This window comes from Tenrec ecaudatus, chromosome 16 (assembly GCF_050624435.1).
Source record: "Tenrec ecaudatus isolate mTenEca1 chromosome 16, mTenEca1.hap1, whole genome shotgun sequence".
Lineage (NCBI taxonomy): Eukaryota > Metazoa > Chordata > Mammalia > Afrosoricida > Tenrecidae > Tenrec > Tenrec ecaudatus.
This window is the reverse complement of record NC_134545.1, coordinates 10,221,295-10,242,763: the sequence shown is the minus strand read 5'-3', so window position 1 is coordinate 10,242,763 and position 21,469 is coordinate 10,221,295. Positions and strand designations below refer to the sequence as shown.

Here is a 21,469-nt window from a genome sequence, read left to right as displayed (position 1 = left end):
CTTTGAACCTTTATTTTTGTCACTGGTAAACTGGGAGTAATACCACTCCCCTGTGGGACTGGGGAGGAAAGAAAATAAGAAGAAAGAAAGAAAATAAGACAAAGAGTGTGAGGCCTTTTGTAGTGTCTAAAAGGACAGACCAACAGGGGTGAGCTCCTGCTGACCTCGGGTGGAGTTGTGGACACCTGTGAGGGCGTAGCCTCTAGAGAATTTGGAACCATCAAGGAACTGCTCCTTTAAAAAGATAAGGTAGAAGCAAGACATTCTCAGGGGTGCTGGCTTGGAGGTCTCGAAAGGATTGATTAAATGATTACTACCTGCAGTACATTCAAGGGAACCCTTCTCAATCATTTAAGCATGCCTGTATCACCAAGATCTGATTTTGCCCAAATCCTCTGCCTACCTCTGCCTAGCTGGAACCATCCACCACCATTCCCAGACCTCTCCTTTGTAAACATTCCTGGGAGTCCTGAGAACTTGCAGACAGCCAACGCGCAATGCATTCTCCCTGACGGAATGTCCTACGAAGGGGTCTTCCAAGCGTGACGCATAGTTTGGAAGCCTAGAGTCTTGGATGGACACAAAAATATTCCAGCCTCATGTGGAAAATGAATATAATTAATACACTTGTTTCCTAAGGGGGCTGTTGCAAAAGTGAAAATGAACCAAAAAAGGTAGAAGAACTTTTGTTTGTTTGTTTGGTTAATTAGTAGAGACCGTGAGGATATTTGTGGCAGCCCATTTGATGTCTAGCTAAACACTGCTAAAAATAACCATTGAGAGCAACTGGTTTATACTTTCCCCCCTGTCTGGAATAATTTCCAAAGGAGGCCCTATCTGTCAAGCTATTCCACAAAGTGGCCACAAAGTAGACTTTCCCGAGACACACATGTTCTTGATATCTTGGGTGTGACATTCCTCAATGTCTCCCATGGCCCTGGCTCCCACTAGAAGACCTAACAAGGCAGGGGATTATCCGTGCCTAGAAAGGGGTGGCCTTAAAAGCTCACCACCTTGATGATCAATATGAGACAGAGAAAATAGTTACCTGACAGGGACTTGCTGAAGAGCAATGACTTATAAGGTAGAGTGGCAGTCAAATCCTGGCTCTGAGCTTGGAATCAATCTTTCAGAACCACAGTTTTCTGACAGACATTAAGTAGTATTGCTTTGGCTTTTATCAGTATGGTACCTTTAGCAAGTTATAGAAACTTCCTCAAAATTCATAAACTAGGTGGAATGGCAGGACCTATTTTATAAGATCATCACCAGGACTCAGTGACTTCGTGTAAGTACACGTTTTAGGTTGTAACAACTAGTAAATGCTGCCTAATCTTTGCTGCCATCAGCAGCGCTAGTAGCTAGGCAAATGTTACTGTGAGCTGCCTTCAAGTTTGTCCCTGATTCACAGCAAGCCCAGACTGGGTCAGTGTGTCCACAAGGTTCTCACTGACTGGTTTTTCAGAAGTAGGTGGCCAGGCCTTTCTTCCTCGGCCATCATAGTCTGGAATGCCCACTGAAACCTATTGAACATCATAGCAACACCCAAATCTCCACTAACAGATGACTGGTAACTACACATGACTTTCACTAGCTGAGAACCAAACGGAAACCTTCCATATGGAAGAATTAGACCACTGAACCATGGGGGGGAGGGGGCGGTTGGAAGCAGCAGTGGTACTAGTGCCAAGGGTAGTAAAAACATAGTTCCAGGCCACAGCAAAGTTGATGTCTGAACTAGAGCCAGAGCCCCCCTTTCCCAGATCCATTTAGCTCCATTCTAAAAGATGGTTGCCACCAAATGGTTGTCTGCACCCTATTCATGGTTATTTATGCTCAAATCTGGTCCTCTTTGAGAGCAGGCCCAGCCCTTCTCTCTTGCAAAGACAAAGATGGAAGAAGGTGCCAGGTTGGAGCTGAAGACAAAGATTTCCCAAATGCTGGGTTTCTGAATCACTCCTGGGACCTCACAGTTTTTTCAAGCTCCTTGTTAAAGAGTGAAGTCATATTTATTGAAATATTCCCTTGGTCATTGATTCCAGTGTATCAATATTGATTGAACATCTCTAAAGAGCTCTCACTTGGCTCTCAGGACCTGGGGAAATCAAAGAGCAAATGAACAGCTGCTGATGCTGAGGTGTGTGGAAGGTAACCAAGGGAGTGGGGGAGGGAAATAGGACAGAGAAAGTGACAGCTAAAACTGTAAGGATTCGCACAGAGAGGGAGAATTGAAGGCTTGGGGGCGACTGAGAACACAGACCTCTCTGAGGCCCAATCTGGCTGGGCAAGAGAAGGCGCTCTGGGCGGGACCAGAAGCCTCAGCCTGAAGGGTCTTCCCTGCCATGCTCCTGCCACACTGGACTGCAGGCATTTCATATGCACAGCAAAAATCAATGATAGGTACACTGCATCAAAGGGTGAATCTGCATATATGAATATTCAAATTGGGGGTTATATCTGACTGACATCCTCGTTTCTGAGTTAAAGGTAACCAGAGGTCCTGTGCTCCTGAATCTAACAGGAGGGTCACCAGGAGTCAGGATAGTCGGTAGGCTTCTCAGGCCCACTGATGTCCCTCATTTGTCCCCACCCCATCACCAGAGGACTGGAGAAAACATCCATCCTGACTTCTAGCAGCTGCCAGCCCAGTACACTGCTGTGTGATAAGTGGGGTCTTGGGGCTGGATATGACTGGGTAACCAGAAGTGCCTATTACAGTTATTAAACTATGTTATGCAAAAACTCGGAGGCGGAGGAGGAACAACCTCAGCCAGCCTGGGGCTTTCTGGACCTTTTTATAGTCTAGTAACTATAGGGTGACAGAAGTACCCTTCAGGCACCAAGCTGAGCTGCCCTTCCGGTGAAGCAATCGCCATACCAAGCCAGTTGTTGAATATTACATGTCACTCGCTGCCAGTAATACACGCAGGCACACTGTGGTGTGTGACTGCAGAGAATGAGCCAGATAGTCTTCGAGCACTTGAGCTGCATTTTGAAGTGTGAGTAGGTGTTCACTAGCTCATGACAGCTGATGGAGAGAGAGGGAGGGCGGAATACCCCGTGCCCAGGGCTGACACACACTTGAGAGTTTCATGGGGATTTGCTTCTCATTGGGTCCCCAAAAAAAGATCTTTGAGGTGAGTGCGATCTCTACACCATTTTACCGCTGGGAAAATGGAGGCCCAGAGAGGCGATAGGTGAAGCTTTCCCAACTAAGAAAGGAACGGATGGGAAGCTCAGTCTGACAGTCGGCATGGAAGGGAGAGGCTGGAGCCCTGAGTTTGGCCAAGGCCTCCCCGCAGAGTACTCTCAAGTTCACCCTGGCCAGGGAGGGGCTTGTCAGGGCAGGCTCATCCTGTCTCTTGCCCGGTCAGATTGGGCCTATGGCTCTCGGTCCCCTCCAGCGCTTCACCTGTCACCTTCTCTGTCCTGTGTTCCCCTGGTTACCTTCCACCAACCTCAGCATCGATGGCTGTTCGTTTTTTTCCTCCCCTGCTTGAAGGCAAGGGCTCTATCTGATTGACCAAGTCCTGAGAGCTGAGTCGGAACCAGTTATAGCCCTTCGAGGGAGCTTGTGTGACCCCCTTTCCCCCATTTTACAGTGAGGAACCAACAGCTCCAAAACTAAAGGTAAGGAGAGCTGTTAAAATGAACAGGATCCAAACTCTGTAAACTCGACCTCAGAGTCCATGTGCCCAATGAGATGGCCTCCCTCGTACACTTGGCCTCTGTGTTCTCCCGTGTACTTTGTACTTGCGCTTTGGACTTCCGATCACACTGACCTCACAGGGTGGCCGTGAGGAGGAAATGCGATGGGGCCTCCATCCGTCCCTGCAGCAGGGACCCACCCTCGGGAGCTACTGCTCTCTGGAAGCTTCTGCTGTGTGGGAAGAACCTAGCCTACCACCCTGGTACCTGGTACTGAATCCACGGCAGTGTTTCGTTGTTATTCTTTGTCATCCTGGTGGCTTTACTGAACTGGCGGGCCTGATGATTTGGGAGTAACTCTGACCTCAAAAAGCTTCAGCTTCCCCCCTCTCAGGTGAGCGTCATAACCCCGGGGAGCAGGTGGGTGGGCTCACAGATCCCACTGTGTAGCGAAGGAATGTAAGGCTGAGACAGCCCAATGACCAATGGGAGTACTGAGGCCGTGGGTTTCTGACCTCTGACCTATCTTCTAGCATATTCGGCAAAACCCTCTGAACTCCCACTCAGCAGGCGGGTGCCGCCCCCATTCACTGCCATTTAGATGAGAAAAGGATCCCAGTACAGCAGGTCAGATGTGTCTAGGACCTCCCCACCCCCACCCCGATGGGTAGTGACCTGATTTTATCAACTTTTAATGTTGCCACGATCAGAAAACGAAGGAGAAAACAACAACAACCAAAAAAAATAAAAAACCCACCATTTCCTATCACTAAAAAGACAATGTCGGAGGGAGGGCAGACATGACCTTGGAAGACAGGATCAGCCTCCAACCGGGAGGTGTTTTACATCTGGCTGAGTGCGTGCCACTGAAATGACTTTTCCTCTTTGGGCTGGCGAGACACTTATCTGCCAGAGAGAGGTGCAGAGCAAGCGGGGAGCCCCAAGCTACCGATCCTCATGCAGGAAGCCAGATCACCTCCCCAGGCCCAGCCTGGTGGTGACCCCACCTGGCCAGACCCCACCACTCCAGGGGATCTCCCCACCTCTCAAAGGAACTCCCCAAAGGTCAATCAGACCAATTAGTGGGCAAAAGAAGATGAACAGGCGAAGAAAAGGCACACTGTGTCTTTGTAAACAAGAGGTGTGTGTGTGTGTGTGCGTGTGTGTGTGTGTGTGTGTGTGTGTGTGTGGTGTTGTGTTTAAGGCAGGTTTCTGCTCACATGAGAATTCCCCGTCACCCATATGGCAGGAAGGAGGGGTGGCGGGTGAGAAAGAAAATTTATAGCCGTCTCTCTCCATGGGGCCATTTGAAGCTCAGTGAATGGACTTGTTCAGTTTAATTGGAATTCTCTTCTTGATTGTCTTTTTGTAACCTATTAGGCCGTGCTGCCTCTTGATCTCAGAATTCAGCCGGAATTAAATTTTGAAGTGTAAGTGAGAGGCTGCCTTCCCCCCACCATTCTTGATTAAATAATGATTTGAAACAAAAACAATAAATAAGAGCGCCGACTTCCCCGGGGGTCTACGAGGCTCCTGTGAACCGCCAGAGAGCTGAGGTTCGTGTGTGTGTGGGGTGGGGGGGTGGGGGATTTAATTACATAGTAGAGAAACCGAAGTGTTAACACAGAGTGGATTAAGGAAACGAGGAGTCCATGAGGCAGAGCTTCCCAGGCAGAAAACTGCAAACATCGGAACTGCACAGTCGGGGCGGGGAGGGTAGCTTCCCCCAATGGCCAGGCGCGCGCGCACGTGCGTGTGTATAAAAAGCAATTTGTCTCTTTGAAAGCAAGCAAGCAAGTCCAGATTGGCAGCCCTGACCCAGAAGGGAGCGATTGGAAAGGCTCTGGGTCTGGTTAAGGCTTGATGGGTCTGGTCGCTAGTTTGGCTCCTGTCATCCACGGGGGCCCCAAAGGATGGAAAGGGTGGAAGATGGAGCAATCTAGAGGGGGGGGGGTATCTCAAAAAGCCAGCCAGAAAATTCCATTCTCTTTGAATTCCCCTTTTCCACGAGCTTCTGAAAGCCCCCAGATCTGATGGTTCTGGAAGGAGCAGTGGTAGGACAGGTGGGTTGCTGGCTATTCAGCACAATGGCAGTACAGGTTGGCAAACGTCACTGTCCTGGGGCCTGGCAGCAGTGGGGCTAAGAGAACTGGTTCTGAGAAACCGGGGGACAGAGGGGGTGCTTCCCTGTGCTGGCCAGGCAGGATGCAGGCCTGCAGTGCCCATTCTCCCATTATGAGAGAAGCGAGATGGGTTCTTACATGAAATGTCCCCGGTCTATCAAGCTGATTGCCACAGATGCTCAGTGGACTAATCAAACCATGCCAGGATGCACTGGCCTGTGAGGGCTCCAGGCTTGATTGGGGTGAGGGGCGGAAGCAGAGCCTGTGTGCATCTTACCCTCCCCCTCCCAGCTGCTGACAGCAGGGTTCTCTGCCTGCCCAAGGAGCAGTGGGTTCGACTAGGGCATCAACGCCTTCGACTAAGTGATGGGAGTCAGTGTGGAAACACCCCAGCATGGGCACCCTTCCTCCCAGAGTCTCCCCGGCAGGGTGAACTCTCCCAGCTGTCACAGGGGGTACCACTGGTCTGCAATCGACGCTGACCTAAACCCGATGGGAGTCCTGGTTGTGGGGTGCTTCAGCATGGGGCTGCTAACCCTTAGGTCAGCAGTTCGAAACTGCCAGCTGCTCCTCGGGAGAAAGAGACTTTCTACCCCCATTAAGAGTTTGAGTCTCTGAAACCCGCAGGTGTAGATTCCACTCTGCCCCATATTCAGAAACACCTGGATCTCCGGGAGGTTCGCTTGGGTTTGGCTGATCTCGTGATCTCCAGCATGGTGGCTGGAACCCCACCAGAGGCACCACAGGAGACACGATGATCTGCTTCCATGAAGATTACAGGCAGAACTCCCCTAGGGATCTGGTCCACCCCATGACATGCTTGAGGCCATCGTGTGTCAGAATGGGCTAGATGACCATGGGGTTAGCCTAGTGGCTTTCTTGTCCCCATCTCACTGCTCTGCCCCACACAGAGGTGCCTCCCATCCAAATAAGTTACTTGAACTCACATTACTGTCTAGATTTGGGGAACTCAAAAGCCCTTGGGAAGGCCTGGCTAGGGTGCAGTGAGTCTGGGCTGAGGGCTCCAGGTCTGAAGAGAATGGGTGGGGGACACTGTTGTTAGACAGCTGAGGGTCTATGATGGCCCTTCCCACCAAGTCCCCATGACACCATTTCTGGCCGAGCTGGGAGCAGGGCAGAGAGCAGCTACACCAGTAGAGGAGCAATTCCAAAAGCGGGAAGAGATCTTCAGACGCATTTTGAGAGGCTTATGATCCATGCAAGGAGGAAGAAGGGGAGCAAGGGGGGCTGCCTCTTGTCAGTGCCAAGTGGGCAACAGTGTATCCTAAAATGCCAGGCAGGGGAGTGTCCAGCTAGAAGGGCAAGAACAGAGAGGATGGTAGAGACCAGCCCACGGGGTAGCTTCCGGGCTCTGCCTGTCCTGAGGTCCACGACCTGAGAGTCTCTATTGCTTATGCATTGCCATGACTCCCATTCTCATTGTGCCTGGGGCGCCCCTCTTCTTCCTCTGGGAGGAATGCCCCCCCCACACACACACACACCGAGAAGGTGGAATTTGAGGATGGGAAGTCATTCGACCATCTAGACCTCTCTGATGGTGAGTTATCGAGAAGCTTGTACACCCTGTACTGTGTCTCTGTACCCTAAGCCTGGTGCACACACTGTGCACCCAGAACCCTGGTTGCTGGCTGGTAGATCCTGGGTGTGAGGGAGAGCAAAGGGCATGCCTGCCCTTCCCACACCCCACCTACAGCTTGATTCACAAGCTTCTCTCTGGCTCACACGGGATCCCCAATCTTTAGCAAAGGCTCTACCAGGCTCCTACACCAACGGGGGGTGAGATCCTCCATCAAACCCCCAGTTACTCCTTGGGATCCCCTAGAATGGGGCACCCAGCCCTCACTAGCAAGGACAAAGAGCAGGCTCTGGCTCTCGGCAACTGTGTTCACTCAGCCTTGGGTGCCATGTTGGACCAGCTGCGGCCCAAGCTCCCAACTAGCTCCCCCACCCAGGTGAAGGGGAAGGTAGTCAGCAGAGAGCCCCACGGGGTCACAGAGAGGTGTGTGCTGTGTGTGGAAGGAAGTAAGTTCACAGAGGGGTTAGCCCGGTCTGGACCAGGAAACAGGAGACACGTGCAAGGAAAACGGGATGGATTTTGTGGTGGGGAGAGCAGCAGGTGTAGAAACCTAAGGATTGGCCACCAAGATGCAGTGGGAGAATCGAGCACAACTCCAGTCCGTCTGCTTAGGCTGGTGAGTGCAGGGTGGGAGGGGGAGAGGGATGTTTGAGGATAAGGTTTGGGAAATAGGCCCGGGCTATAAAGGGCTGTGGCATCCACCTTCTAGTGGAGTTTCTTCCGAAGAAGCACGAGGGGGGGGGGTTGTTTTCCGGCACCAGGGTCAGCCCACTGAGCTCCATGTCGCACCTGCGCCTCTGCTTGTCGGTGATCTCTAGAAAGCGTGGTGCTTTGTCGTAGGGGGTCTCCGTCCTACCCAGACTCCCATGGAAAAGGATCTCTGCCGGGTGGGGACCCTCTCTAAGCGCCCATGAGAGTACAGGCCTGACGTTGAGAAGATGAGTCAGGCAAGCCCTCTTGCCCACATTGTCCCCTCACTCTGCAGGGGGTCCAGGCCCGTGGGGGTCCCTGATGCTTTCAGTGAATTAAGGCTGAAAGCAAGTACCTGGGGGGAGCAGGCCCCGCCCAAAGGTCCTCAGGGAGCAGGCCACCAGGTAATGGAAACCTGGTCCTGTAGGAGCCAGTGGCTGAGTCCACGGTCCCCTTTCTCACCTGTGACATATGCTGGCTGGCAAACGACCACCACACCTGGGGCAGAGTCCAGGAGCCAGACCCACTTGGTGGCAGGTTCTGGGTGCCCATTTGTGCTGGAGGCACCGGAAATGCACTTGTCACCACTGAACTCCAAAGGGGAGGCCCCCAGTCCGTGATGGGGACAAAAGAGGCGGTGGCTGGGAAGCTTCTAGAAGCCTGACCCTAGACATTTTTACCTAGGAAGCTTTATTTTGAGGCCCATTCTCTTAAAGCAAAGCTAGCCAAGCCACCAAGCAGATAAAGTGACAGCTGAACTGGGGGCACTTGGGTCGAGGTAGGCCAATGCCTTGTGTGAAGAACCTTCTGGGAGAATCCAGAGGGGAGTCCGGCTCTGCCTCCCTGGCTCCAGGTGGGGAGTCCCCGAGCTGCTGCAGTGCCTGTTTCCTCCTAGTTCTGGGGTCACCGAGACTCACCCTCTTGGCCAATGGCTACAAAGGCAGCTACGGTTCCCTAAGAAAGCCCGAAGGCCCACTTGCTTAGGCCTAAGGGACCCGGAGTACAGCTCCTGCTGAACGTTGGTGGGGCTGGGGTCCATGTATGATAGGTCTATGTGTTGATAAATCAAGCCAAAAAGTTTACATGAAAGTATGCTCTTCTGTCTTGGCCAATACACTTTTGTAATGATTTTCAATGTAGCACCTGAGACCCGTTGCAGTTCAAGGCCTGAGCTGGGCCCCCCTCCCCTGCTCCACCCACCCCCAGTATCCTCCCGCTCAGTCCAAGACCCACACACATGCACACACGCACGCACGCACATATGTATGCAGGGTCCTCAGTCCCAACACCCACATTGTGTCCCAGAAGCCATTCCTGGACGTAGGGATATGCCCACTGGAGGCATGGCCCACCCTTGGGAGGAGCGATCCATGAAAGACACCAATGGAGAAGCCTGGACAGAGACAGAGAGGTCATGCGAACCGAATTCTGGGATCGCACGTACCCAAAGAGCGGTCTGCGTGGGGGCTAGGGTGGGGAAAGGTTAGCACCAGAGGAAACCCAGGGCAGGGATCCTGCTTAGCCACCACTAAGCAGGCACTGATGGAGGGGGGGCTAGAACCCAAACCAGCAATGATACGAGACTGACCATTACAAGAGACCCATCCGTTGTGCTTCTAAAGACGCCATTGCCTTCTCAAGTGCTGGCTCTCCCTGGCCTCCTCCTCTCACCCCCCCCTCCACCAAGATCAGCCTCATCACTCCCAGGACCTCCAAAGTCAAGTCTTCAAATCCTTTCAAAAGCCCTTTGTTACAAAGCACACCCCCCTCAGGGTCCCCTCAGCATCCACACCTAGGCCGCCACCATTCAGCAAGGGTTTCCTGGCTCCTAACCTGGGCCGGGGGGGGCCTATGTTAGCGTCAGTGGCTGGAGGTCACCCAATCCTAAACAAGCAAAAAAACCCCAAAAACCCAAACCCAAACCCTTAAAATCGATGCCCCATCCCTCCAAGAGCCTAACGACCCAAAGCCGAAAAGCTCAGGGCCAGGTGTAAGGATGTGCAGAAAGGTGTGTGTGTTTTCTTGTCATTTGCGACTCTAACAATGGACTCACGTTGCCCACTCTTCCCTTTCTCTTACACCTTACCTACGTACTAAAGGAGGAGTGCTTGCTTGGTAAGTGGATATGATCCGCAAAGACACGAGAGAATTTATTAGAAGCCACTTGAGAACCTTAGCTACCTTCTACAGGGGGAAAGGACGCAACACGTATCTGTAGACACCTTTTTTCCCCCTCCTGTTTTGGTTTGTTTTTAGTCTTTTTTCTTTTCTTTTTTTTTTTTTTTTTGGTACCTCCCCGATTTCTTTTCCCCCTTAGTTGAAAACGGCTCAAACTGTCGGTTTGCGACCTTGACTTTTATATTTTAAGAAACCCAAAACTCTCGTCTGTACTTCATTTATTTTTTTCCCCACGTGATATTTGTTTAGGGTTCAATTTGGGCAACTTTTTCTTTAAAAAAAAAAAGTCAAATTCATTGAGAAGATTTGGTTGAAACTTTAAATTTTTAGCTTTACCTCTCTTTTTTTTTTAAGTTCCAAGATACCTTTTTTTTTCCTCCCAGGCCCATAGCAGCCCCATTTCTTTTTCCTTTTTCCCTTCCTTTATTTTGATTGCTATTGGTTTTTTTGTTGTTGTTCAGGTTGAGTTAAGGGTGTCAATACACCCCGTCCCCCGCTTTCTATTGAGTTTTCTCTCTTTTGTTATTTTGAGTTAATTCGTTAGAAATTAAATTCCATATGATTTCCTTATTTTTTTTCTTTTGTTTACTCTGGATCGCATGCTTTTTCTCTGCATGACATCTCAATCTTCCAGTTATCCTAGCAGGGGGTAAACAAATATCTCCTTTCTGTGGTACTCTCTCAGGAATTTGTGTTTTTGTTCCTTGGCGTCTCTCCCTCCCCTCTCTCTTTCCTTTCGCTACAGTGCATCATGACGGTAAACATTTCTCGGTTATTTAGACGCAACTCATGGGGGCCCCGGGCTCAGGGTGTCCAACGGGTCTTTTTGCTTTCAGATCACTGGGTCGGGGTCTGCTGCTGACCTCTTTACCAAAACAGCCAGCCCGCTCCCGGCCTCGCGAGGACGCTCTCAGGAGTATGACTCGGGCAACGACACCTCCTCGCCACCCTCCACGCAAACCAGCTCGGCCTGCTCGCGGGCTCAGGAGAAGGCGGGCCCCCATGGGGGCCTGAGCAAGAGCCGGGAGCTGAACAGTGGAGACACCTCTGATTCAGGGAACTCCTTCACCACCTCCTCCCCGCCGAGCAAGGGGGCGACTGTGGGGAATCTCTCCCCCACCGCCAGGGGCAGAGAGTCCAGGTGAGTGTATCTCGGGGTGGGGCCCCACCTTCACTCTAGCACCTCAGTTTCGCACCCCAGCCCCTTGGGACACTCTATTGGCAAGAGGGAACCAATAAGATCGGACTCAACCCCGAGGTGCAGGCACAGCTGGGTGCAGGGGGCTGATGTCTGCCGTTGGGAATCTCTCTCATCAAGTTCGTTACTCTGATTTCCTTTCCACTGGCTCCATCCTCAACTAGACCCACCCTCTTCTGTGACTCAGGGGTCACTCCGCCTACCTTCTGCAAGTTGAGCAGGTCTCTCTCCCAAGCATACCTTCTGCAAGTTTGGCAGGCCGGCCTTCCCCATCCTGTCCGCTGACACCAGGGTAGGCTAGGCCCAGCTGGCATGGTGGGCCCACCTCTGGCCCAAATCCCCTGGCCTGGGCGTTGCTGTGGTGTCCTTAGTTAGTGTGTGTCACATGCTACCTCTGGGGCGAGAGGAGGGGCTCCTCCTTACACTCGAACCCCTGAAGGAAAAAACCCAGATGCGGTGGCGGCTACCAGAAGTGGCATGGAGATGGGTAAGCAAAAACAGGTGCCGATTTTCCCAGTCATCATGGGAGACAACGGAGCTTCATGCTCAGTGTGAAGTCACTGTCATGGAGGTTATCCGAGGGGACAGCTGTTGGTAAGGGAGATCCAGTTGTCGGAACAATGAGGCCGCCAACTCCTGCCCATCCGTACAGGCTTGCCTGGCAGCAGTTTCCCTGCCGAAGGTCAAACCCCCACCATCGACCCCCCCCCACACTGACTCTTAATGACCACCTCACCCCAAACCCAAAATGTAACCCACTGAGGCTGTCTGTCTGTACTTCCCTACAGAGCAGCTGATACGCTATTTGAACTGCTGACCTCTGGGTTAGCAGTCCAAGAGCTTAACTCTCCGTGCCACCAGGGCTCCTTAAACCTAACACCTAAGAAGTCACTGCAAAAGGCTAAGGACCACGAGTAATGTCACACCAACAGTTCCTAGCAGGGCCCGTCGGTTTACTCTGTGCCTTTCATGCAGCCAGCTCACAGGCAGCTTGCTCTCAGGCACTGGGCTTGGGACTGGAGACTAGAAAGAGGGCCTAGTCCTGGGCCAGGTGCGCACGGCTGTGCTTGGCTCCGCCTGGGTCATTTGGCCCTCGGTGGGTCTTCGGGCACAGCGGTCTGCCTTAGCTCCAAGTAGCCAGGATGTTTCATCTCCCTACCTGTGAGGCCTCCTCTCGCTCGCCTCTCCTAATCCTTTCTCCTGGAAAGTCTTTTGGGAAGGGACTCCCTGATAGGCAGAGTGCAGCGAGCTTACCTACGCTGTACTGGAGACCCAAGCCGCTCAGGTAGAGATGGAATCAGAGTATTTTAAGTGGATATTCACGACACTTGTGCTCGTGGCACTTGAAGCATGAAAAACAGCCCTGTGTGAGTGGCCCTTTCACCATTCAAAGCCCTGTCCTAGGGTCAGCGTCAGCTGTAAATAATGCATGTGGAGGGGGGGGGGGTGCGGGGTTTGACTGTGTGGCCAGGTCGGTGGCCTTAAACTTTCTGAGGTCAGCTGCAATGGGGCAATGGGGCAATGGGGCACACAGTTCTGGGAGGGCTTCAGTCTTGCCAACGTGGAGGGTCCCAGGCCAGTGGGCAGTCCAGCACTTACACAGACCTTTTCTCCCCACAGAGAGTTCCAGTCACCTTGTCTGGAATGCTCTGAGGTGAAGAAGCCCAGTCTGATCCCATCCTCGGCTCGGAGTTCGCCGACGAGAGAGTGCTCCCGAAGCTCCTCCTATGCCAGCACCCGCTCCTCCAGCCACTCCTCCCGCTCCCCAAATTCTAGGGCCACCCCCAGGTACACTCGGAGCCAATCCACCTCCTCCGGGAAAAGGTGAGCACAAGCTTAGCTTCTTCGCTGCAGTACTTTCCTCCTCTGCAAGGAGCTAGTTAAAGGTAACTGGTGAGATCCTTTGGCTCCTGGAGGAGAGGAGCGGAGTGTGAATGCTCATCCACACTATTAGGTAGTCGCCGTGGGAAAGATGCTTAGCACTCCCAAAGGGACTGTAAGACTGCAATGTGTAAAAACCCGCAGAACTGTATCCCAACCTACTACTGACACCAAGTTGATGCCAACTCAGAGATATGACCTACGGTGTCAGAGGCTCTAAAGATCTATGGAACAGACAGCAACAGGACTGAGAGCATGATATAGGCCAGGTCCTATTGCTGCTTTGGGCCAGGGGATGAACTAATGTGTATCAGTGACCTGCTGTCTAAAAACTTACACACACACACACATTTAGCATCCTTGAACAATAATTATTTGCCTCGTTCACAATTCTGTGGGTCAGCAATTAAGGAGTGGGCTCAGCTGGGTGGTTCTTCCCAACTTGCTGAGCTGTGCCTTCATCAGCTTGAGGGCTGGCTGAAACAGGATGACACTTGCTGACTCATTTCAGCGCCACGGGGTCCCGTGTCGCTACTAGACGAGTGTGGGCCTATTTCCCTGACTGTGGCACTAATCAACCAGAATCAAGCAGAAGAGGGGAATTCCAAATGTCTATGGGGGGAAAGTCCATGATCTTTCAGTTGCACTTTCCCATGAAGTGTTTGAAGCTCCCTCACATGAGAGAAGGGTCTGAACGCCTGAGTCTAGAGCAGCCGTTCTCAACCTGTGGGTCACGACCCCTTTGGGGGTCAAATGACCCTTTCACAGGGGTCGCCCGATTCATCACAGTAGCAAAACTACAGAGATGAAGTAGCAATGAAAAATAATTTTATGGCTGGGGAAGGTGGGGGGGGGTCACCACCACATGAGGAACTGTATGAAAGGGTCTCGGCATTAGGAAGGTGGAGAAACGCTGGTCTGCGGAGGTGCAGACAAGTATGTGCTCCTGAGAAGCTGGTGAGGAAACCAGGGTGTTGTGAAAGTGGGAGGCATTAGCAGGGAGAGGGGAACCCTGCAAGTAGGCCAGGTCAGTGTTTTGTAGGCAGAGCACTATAAACATATGAAGAGCATTCACTGAAGCCAGATAGATCTGGGTTAGAACTCTTACCAGCTATGTCAAATGACAGCTCTCTGTGCCCGTTTCCCCATCTGTAGGAAGGACTGGTAACAGGGTGAGGATTAAATAATACTCAGGATGCACCTCGTGCCTTGCTTATCACATAACAATAACTGTAATTAACATTCCCCATGCCCAGTCGGTGTCATCCTTGTAATTTACAGCCCTGTAAGGTGGTGGTTTTTAAGTGGCCTGGAGTGGGGTTTCAACTCACAGTGGACTCCGTGGCACAGAGCAGAACTGCCAGGCTGATGTTTTTGTCTGGAAGCAGGCTGGCAGGTCTTTGTCCCGCAGTGGGTTCAAACTGCTGACATTTCAGTTAGCAGTGCAGTACTTAGACACCATTGTCACCAGGCCCACTTTCCTCCAAGTGAGAAAACCGAGGCCCAGACAAAGCCATCAGCTCAAGGTCACACAGCCAGCCAGTCCACGGCCAGGACAGTCCGCCCTCAAGAGGCGAAAGCTGCCCCTGTTGTGATGATACTAAAGCCTGTAGAGGGCAGACGCCGGCCAGAAAACTTACATCCCAGTATGTTCCACTGAAATGATCCATGGAAAAGTGCTAAGACTACCCCTTGGCCACCATGGCAAACTCGTGAGCACCACAAAGACCAGGCCGTCCTTGCCGGCACTGGCTCTCAGGGGTTCCCTGTGGGAAGCACCCAAAAGGGAGGGCTTTCACGCCGAGGCGGGGCCAGATGAACAAGGAGCTGGGTTGTCCACATGTCTCTGGCGGGAGCTTGGCGGCGGGCCTCTCAGGGGCTGCTTCCTCTCCCCCAGGTCCTATTCCCGTTCGCCCAGCTATTCTTCCAAGTCGGAGAAGCGGAGTCCGCCCAGCAGAAGCTCTCGATCCCGACGCAGCCCTAGTTATTCCCGCTACAGCCCCAGCAGGTACCAGCTCCCCCTCTGCTGAGCCCACCTGGGGGTCGGGATGGGGCGATGACTTGGTATTCCTACACTTTGGCCTGTCCAGACTCAGGTAGCTCTATGGGACAGAGCCCAACTGCTTCCTTGGGTTTCTGAGGCTGTGTACCTGGATGGGAGGAAAAAGCCTCCTCTTTCCCCTTGGAGGGGAGGGCTGGCTTCCAACTGCTGGCCTCAAGGTTTGCAGAACAATGCCCAGCCCGCCATGCCACCAGGATTCCTTTCCGACCTACCACACCCAATCCAAATACTGATGCTGAGTCAATTCCAACTCTCTACACCCTTCACAGGGGTTCCGCGGCTGTAACTCTAGGAGAGCAGAAAGCCTCAGCTCTCTCCCGAGCAGCGGTTGGTTGGTTTTAACTCCTGACCTTGTGGTTAGCAGCCCAACATAAGACCCTTGAATCTCACCAAGACTGGCAGAAAACGCAACACAAGCCTCCATCTAGTAACTTCTGATCCGCAGAAACCCCGTAGGACAGAGTGGCGGTGCTCCTTAGGGTATCCAAGATGACAAGTCTCAGCAGGTGTGTTTGAGTCACCAACCTTATGGTTCCTGGCCCCACGGTGCCAGCAGGCCTGCCCACTGCCACCGAGTTATGCCGACGCATAGTACTTTCCTATGTCCTGATATCCCTATCACAGCATTCCTGTAAATATACTCTTGGGGGCTCCCCATGGTTACTGCCACCCTTCCCACCATCGCCCACTCCTCAGCAATCCCTTTGGCCCAGGACGGACCCCACCTCTTGCTCTGGGTAGAATGGAGGGGAGGCGAAACCCGCCAGCTCCCAGGTCGCCCCAACCCGTCTGCCCTCCCCGCTGCAGGGAGCGGGACCCCAAGTACAGTGAGAAGGGCTCGCAGCAGAGGGAGCGCGCACGGCGGAGACGTCGGTCCTACTCCCCGCTGCGGAAACGCCGGAGAGACTCTCCCAGCCATCTGGAGGCGCGCAGGATTACCAGGTGAAGAGCCCTTCATTCCCTGGCGCTGGAAGAGGGTGCTGGGGCACAGATGACAGAGACAGAGGGCGTGATAGCGCCCAAGATGTGCGCCCTGTGAGCGCGCACGGTGCTAGTGAGCGTACTCGTGCATACGTGCACCACGGGAGAGCGTGCGTGTGCTAGATCCCAGGTGAAAGAGTCACACACTGCTGGTGACATACACACAAGAGGGAGACCCTGCAAAAAACGAGGAGTGAGTGAGGACATAGACCCGCGGGATGGAAGGAAAGCCTGTTGTGGGGCGGGGTGGGGTGGGGGGAAGGCAGCAGAGACCAGCTTGAGACCACACGATAGAGTCCTGGACAGTCAGGGTGCAGTATAGCACCGATGAAACATACAACTTCCCTCTAGTTCTTCAATGCTTCCTCTCCCCCGACCCCATTATTATGACCCTAGTTCTACCTTACAAATCCGGCTAGATCAGAGCATGTACACAGGTACAGACCAGACCTGGAAACACAAACACAAGGAATCCAGGACAGATAAACCCCTCAGGACCAACAATAAGAATAAGGATACCAGGAGGGGAAGGGGAGGGTGTGGGAAAAGGTGGGAACCAATCACAAGCATCGACATATAACCCCCTCCCAGGGGGATGGACAACAGTCAGTGGTAGGTGTAAGAGGGGCGGGGAGAAATTATAAATTATCAAGGGTACATGAGGGAGGGGTGGGGGGGGGAAATGAGCTGATACCAAGGGCTCAAGCAGAAAGAAAATGTTTTGAGAAAGATGATGGCAACCATGTACAAATGTGCTTGACACGATGGATGGATGGATGGATGGTGCTAAAAGTTGGATGGATGGATGGATGGATGGATGGATGGATGGATGGATGGATGGATGGTGCTAAAAGTTGTAAGAGCCCCTAATTAAATGATCAAGGAAGGAAGGAGGGAGGGAAGGAGGCTAGAACACTAGAACCTCTGCCCTCGCGAGAGAGAGCATTGAATGTGCGTGTTTAAGGCAGAAGATCAGACCGCAGGGTTGAGAGGGGAAGCCCGAGCCCCTTTCCTTCTGTGTCCACAGTGCCCGGAAGCGGCCCATCCCCTACTACCGACCCAGCCCCTCCTCCTCCAGCGGCCGCAGCAGTGTCTCCTCCTGGTCCAGCAGCAGCAGCACCCGCTCCAGCAGCCGCAGCTACTCACGGAGCCGCAGCCCGAACAGAACCCGCAGCCGGAGCCGCAGCACCAGCGGCGACAGCAGCAGCTCCTCCCATTCGCGGAGCCGGAGCCCGAGCCCGTCCTACAGCTCAGCGGACAGCTACTCCAGCACCAGGCGCTAAGGAGAACCCTGCCAGCTCCCACCCCCAGCCCCTGCCAGCCCGCATTCTCCTTGGGGACAGACCTGGGGGGAGGAAGAAGGCCCAGGCTCTGGACCCAGCTGCTCCAAGTCTCCCCACCCCAGCACCAGTCTCTCTGGGGCAGCCCTGAGTCTATAGCCCTGAAGGTGGGGCCTGACCAGGATGAGACTGAAGTACTCAGCTCAGCCCTGCTGACAAGACAAGACACCCCACTGAAGGCCAGGCCAGCCACTCCCACTCGCGCCCCAGTCAGTCCCATAGTGCGAGCAAAAGCGGAAGGCTTATGGGTTCTAAAATAGAAGATATTGATGATACATAGGCAAAGGGAAGGGGTGGGGGCGACAGAAAGGCCACCCCAGGTGCCATGGCCATTGACAGGGACCCAGTGAAACAGTCCAGGCAGCCTGGACTCCAGCCCAAGTCACCAAATTTGCCTGTGGCACATACTTCATTCCCCAGGCCATCTGCTAAGCATTTCTCTGGCGCCGTGGCCCATGGCCAGGCCCCAGCGCCAGCCAGTCTGGCCTTCCCCTGCTGTTGGTGCCAGCCCGCCCCCTCCCCACTGCCATGCCCCAGATCCCACCGAATGCAGCCAAGCACCCACCTACCCATTCTTTGGCTTAGTTCAGCTCCCTTGTCTCTCACGAATTTTTCCAGGTTGAGACATAGTAGGCTCAGGACTGGGGTGGGGTGGTGGTGAGATCAGGGCAGTCTGGGAAAGAGGGCCTTAAACATTCCTTGGGGGTGGCTCCCGTGAGTTCTGGGGGTGGTCAGCTGTGGAGAGTCCCACAGTCAGTTTGCCCCCTGCCCACCTCACCCTTCCCTGGACCTCCACAGCCAGGGAAAATTAATCCCTCAGAGACAAACCCTACCAGCTGCCTCACCCCCAGAAAGTGCTGGGGACAGGGGTGGGGGGAGGAGAATCTTAAAATAAACTCTTGGGCATCCCCCTTGCCAGCAGCCTGGCTTTCTGGAGCCCAGGGTGGTGAGTGTCCTCTTTGTGGTGGATACTCCAGCAGGGAGCTACTGAATGGACTAAGCGTTAGTCCCAAGCTTGAGGCTTGGGGGAGCCAAGCGTTCTTCACTCCTCCTCCCCTAGGAAAACACTTGGGGGGAGAGGGGGAATCTTTTTCTTGGAGGCTAGGCACCACCCGGCAAACCCTTCTGGAAGGGGGTTGGAAAAAAGGGTGGATGACCATGCCTTCCCATGATGCTCTCTGGCTAGGCCCCTCCCCCCAGCAGGACTGATGCCAATCGATGCTGTCATCACGGAAGAGTCTGGCTGGCAGGGGCCTGGGACAATGGCAGGTGCCCTGGGAGGACATGTACAGCAATTGTAAATAATCCTCTATTCCCGGGGACGGGAGCCTCCTTTCCAGGGGACCAAGGGGATGGGTGGGGGGTTGGACTCTAGTCGTAAGGATGCCAAGTGCTGGGCAGTGTTCCTTCTAACGCCCTGGGGTGGGGGGGGCATCCTGGCAGGGGCCAGAGCACCTGTTATTTGTTATTTATGTTATTTATTTATTTATTTATATGCCGACTCTTCCCTCCCATCCCCACTGTCTGCGCCGCTATTTATTTGTAGGGAGGAGGAGAAGAACATGTGTTTGGGTGGAGGTATCTATGTGCCTGTTGTTTTCCCTCTTTGGGCATCTGTGGATGGGAATTGAGAGGCAGGGTGGGGGCTTTCTGCTTTAACCTTGGAGGGGAGCCCCAGTGAGGGGGGCTGTAAATACACAGGTCCACCTACTACTCTCTCCCTCAACCCCAGTGCCCTTGCTACCTCACTGATGAGAGGCTCACCATGCCCACACACGGGGCACTTGGGGTCTGCTCAAAGTCAAACCCGCAGGAGGCCCAAGACAAGCCAGGGCGAAGTGCTGCCTTGCCTTTGAGAAGCCAGGGGCCATTGGAAAGGGTCTGACACTGGATGACAGGTGGTGTGGGACAGACAGTGGGGTCAGTCCAGGGCCGATACAACTGGGCAGCCTCCCACTTCTCCTCTTCCCCGTGGTTTCCCGTCAGCTAGTTTTCTCCCCGCCTCCTGGGACTGGAAGGCTGTCCTGTTTGGCATAAGGCAAGGTGAGGCTGTCTGGGGAGAGACCCACCAATCTAGGCAAACAGTCTTTTTCTGTCATCTCTAGTTGCTTCATCTGGGGAATTGAGGGAACACAAAACAACAGGAATAGCCAGATGGGGACCCAGAGCCTCCTACCAGGCTTGCCTCACTGCCCAACTGGCAGCTATTGGCTTGAGAGGACCCATCCTTTTCAAAGTCACTATACACGGCCCTGAACATGCCAGCTCTCCTGGGCCAGTCTGAAATTCGTGAGATTTTTGTACCCCCAAAAGACACCACCTTCACTGCCCTCAACTCCTAGTGAGGCTTAAGTTAGATAAGAACTGCCCCTGTGGATTTCCAAGACCAGCTCTCGATGGGGGAAGAAAGCCTTGTCTTTCCCCCTCAGAGCGGCTGATGCTTTTGATCTGCTAACCTCCAAGTTAGCAGCCCAATATATGGACTATGCCCCCGACACCTCTGGTTACGTTGCTGCCCTGGGGGAGGGTCACAAGAAAGCCGCTCTTAAGTCCCAAAGTAAAAACCTTTGGGTGGTGGGAGAAAACCTTGATGATCCAAGCCCAGGTGAAAAGATTTTGGGGGATTTTTTTTTTGTTTGTGACCAAAAGCCCCCAGGATTCCGCAGAACACAGCCCTCCTCAGTGGCCCAGCTGAAACTGTTGTCCCGCAGTGCTGACGATGGTCGTTGAGTCTCCCTTCTGCCCAGTGGCATGGAGACAAGTGCTATCTCCCCACTTTCTCTGGATGATTGGCTTTGTTTCTATTTCAGAATTTTTCGGTTGCTGTTTCCCATTGTAAATACCATGATGGAGGGCCCCTTGCCAGGACACGGCTTCCTGAATAATTTATATTTCCTATTTATTGAGTGGTATTGAGAAAGGAGAGGTGGCCCCCTCTTCCCCGAGTTGCAATCGGAAATCGGTCCCTGGCTCCGCTCTGGGGTGGCTGTCGGCAAGGGGGACTATCGGACAGGTCAGGAGGGCTGGCATCATTGGGCAAATTGGAATTGGCAGGAAAGGAGGCTTCGGTCATACAAATTAAGCTCAAATGGAACTAAAACACTGCTGATCTCCGGGGAAACCTCATTTAGATGGAAATTAATTGAGGAATAAAATGTCTGCACATGAACCAACTTCTATTAAAAAGTCACCATTCCTTAGGAGAAAAAAAAGAGTTAGAAAATCGCGAGCCCTTTTCTTGGGCCAAGCAGAGCGATGCCTCCTCACAAGGTAAATCAGAGCGTGCTGGGAACAGAGCTCCCTGTTGCTTCTCTTTTCTGTGCCTCAGTATCTGGGTGAAATGCAGTGGGCCTCCCCTCAGTTTTCTCATCTGTAAAATGGGTGTGGTCTGTGTGCTCCTGGAGGGGAGGGGCAGCGAGTGGGACTGATGCTTTGGATTTCACCTCCTGGAGCCTGTGCTCTGGCTCCTCGGTTCACCAGAGGCCACGGGGATGCTCCTCCCTGCCGGGATGCTAGGGAAGGCGGGCGCTTCAGTGATATGGTCGGTGATGGCAGGTGTCTGAGGCCTGCATCCAGATCGGGGCGATCCAAGGTGGCAGCACCTTAATGGCTCCAGCATCCGGTAAAAACCCTCCCTCTTCCACATGGCCTTCTCTCTGAGCTCCGTTGGCCAGACTCCTTCATTGGGAGCTCAGGCTCTGAGCACTGGCAATGTGCCCTTGTGGGCTCTTCTGTGGTTCAAACAACCCTGTTTGAACAGGTCAGGTGGCA

General features: G+C 53.2%; 1 protein-coding gene across 1 annotated transcript in view; it reads left to right on the top strand.

Moving 5' to 3' along the window:
- The window catches only part of SRRM4 (serine/arginine repetitive matrix 4), a 128,961-nt gene extending 111,320 nt beyond the window's left edge, over window positions 1-17,641 (top strand). The window contains exons 9-13 of the mRNA XM_075535101.1: window positions 11,073-11,377; window positions 13,055-13,258; window positions 15,213-15,323; window positions 16,185-16,319; window positions 17,386-17,641. Coding sequence (XP_075391216.1) covers window positions 11,073-11,377; window positions 13,055-13,258; window positions 15,213-15,323; window positions 16,185-16,319; window positions 17,386-17,641 — 1,011 coding nt within the window. The remainder of the gene's footprint in view (window positions 1-11,072; window positions 11,378-13,054; window positions 13,259-15,212; window positions 15,324-16,184; window positions 16,320-17,385) is intronic.
- Window positions 17,642-21,469: the final 3,828 nt, after the last annotated feature.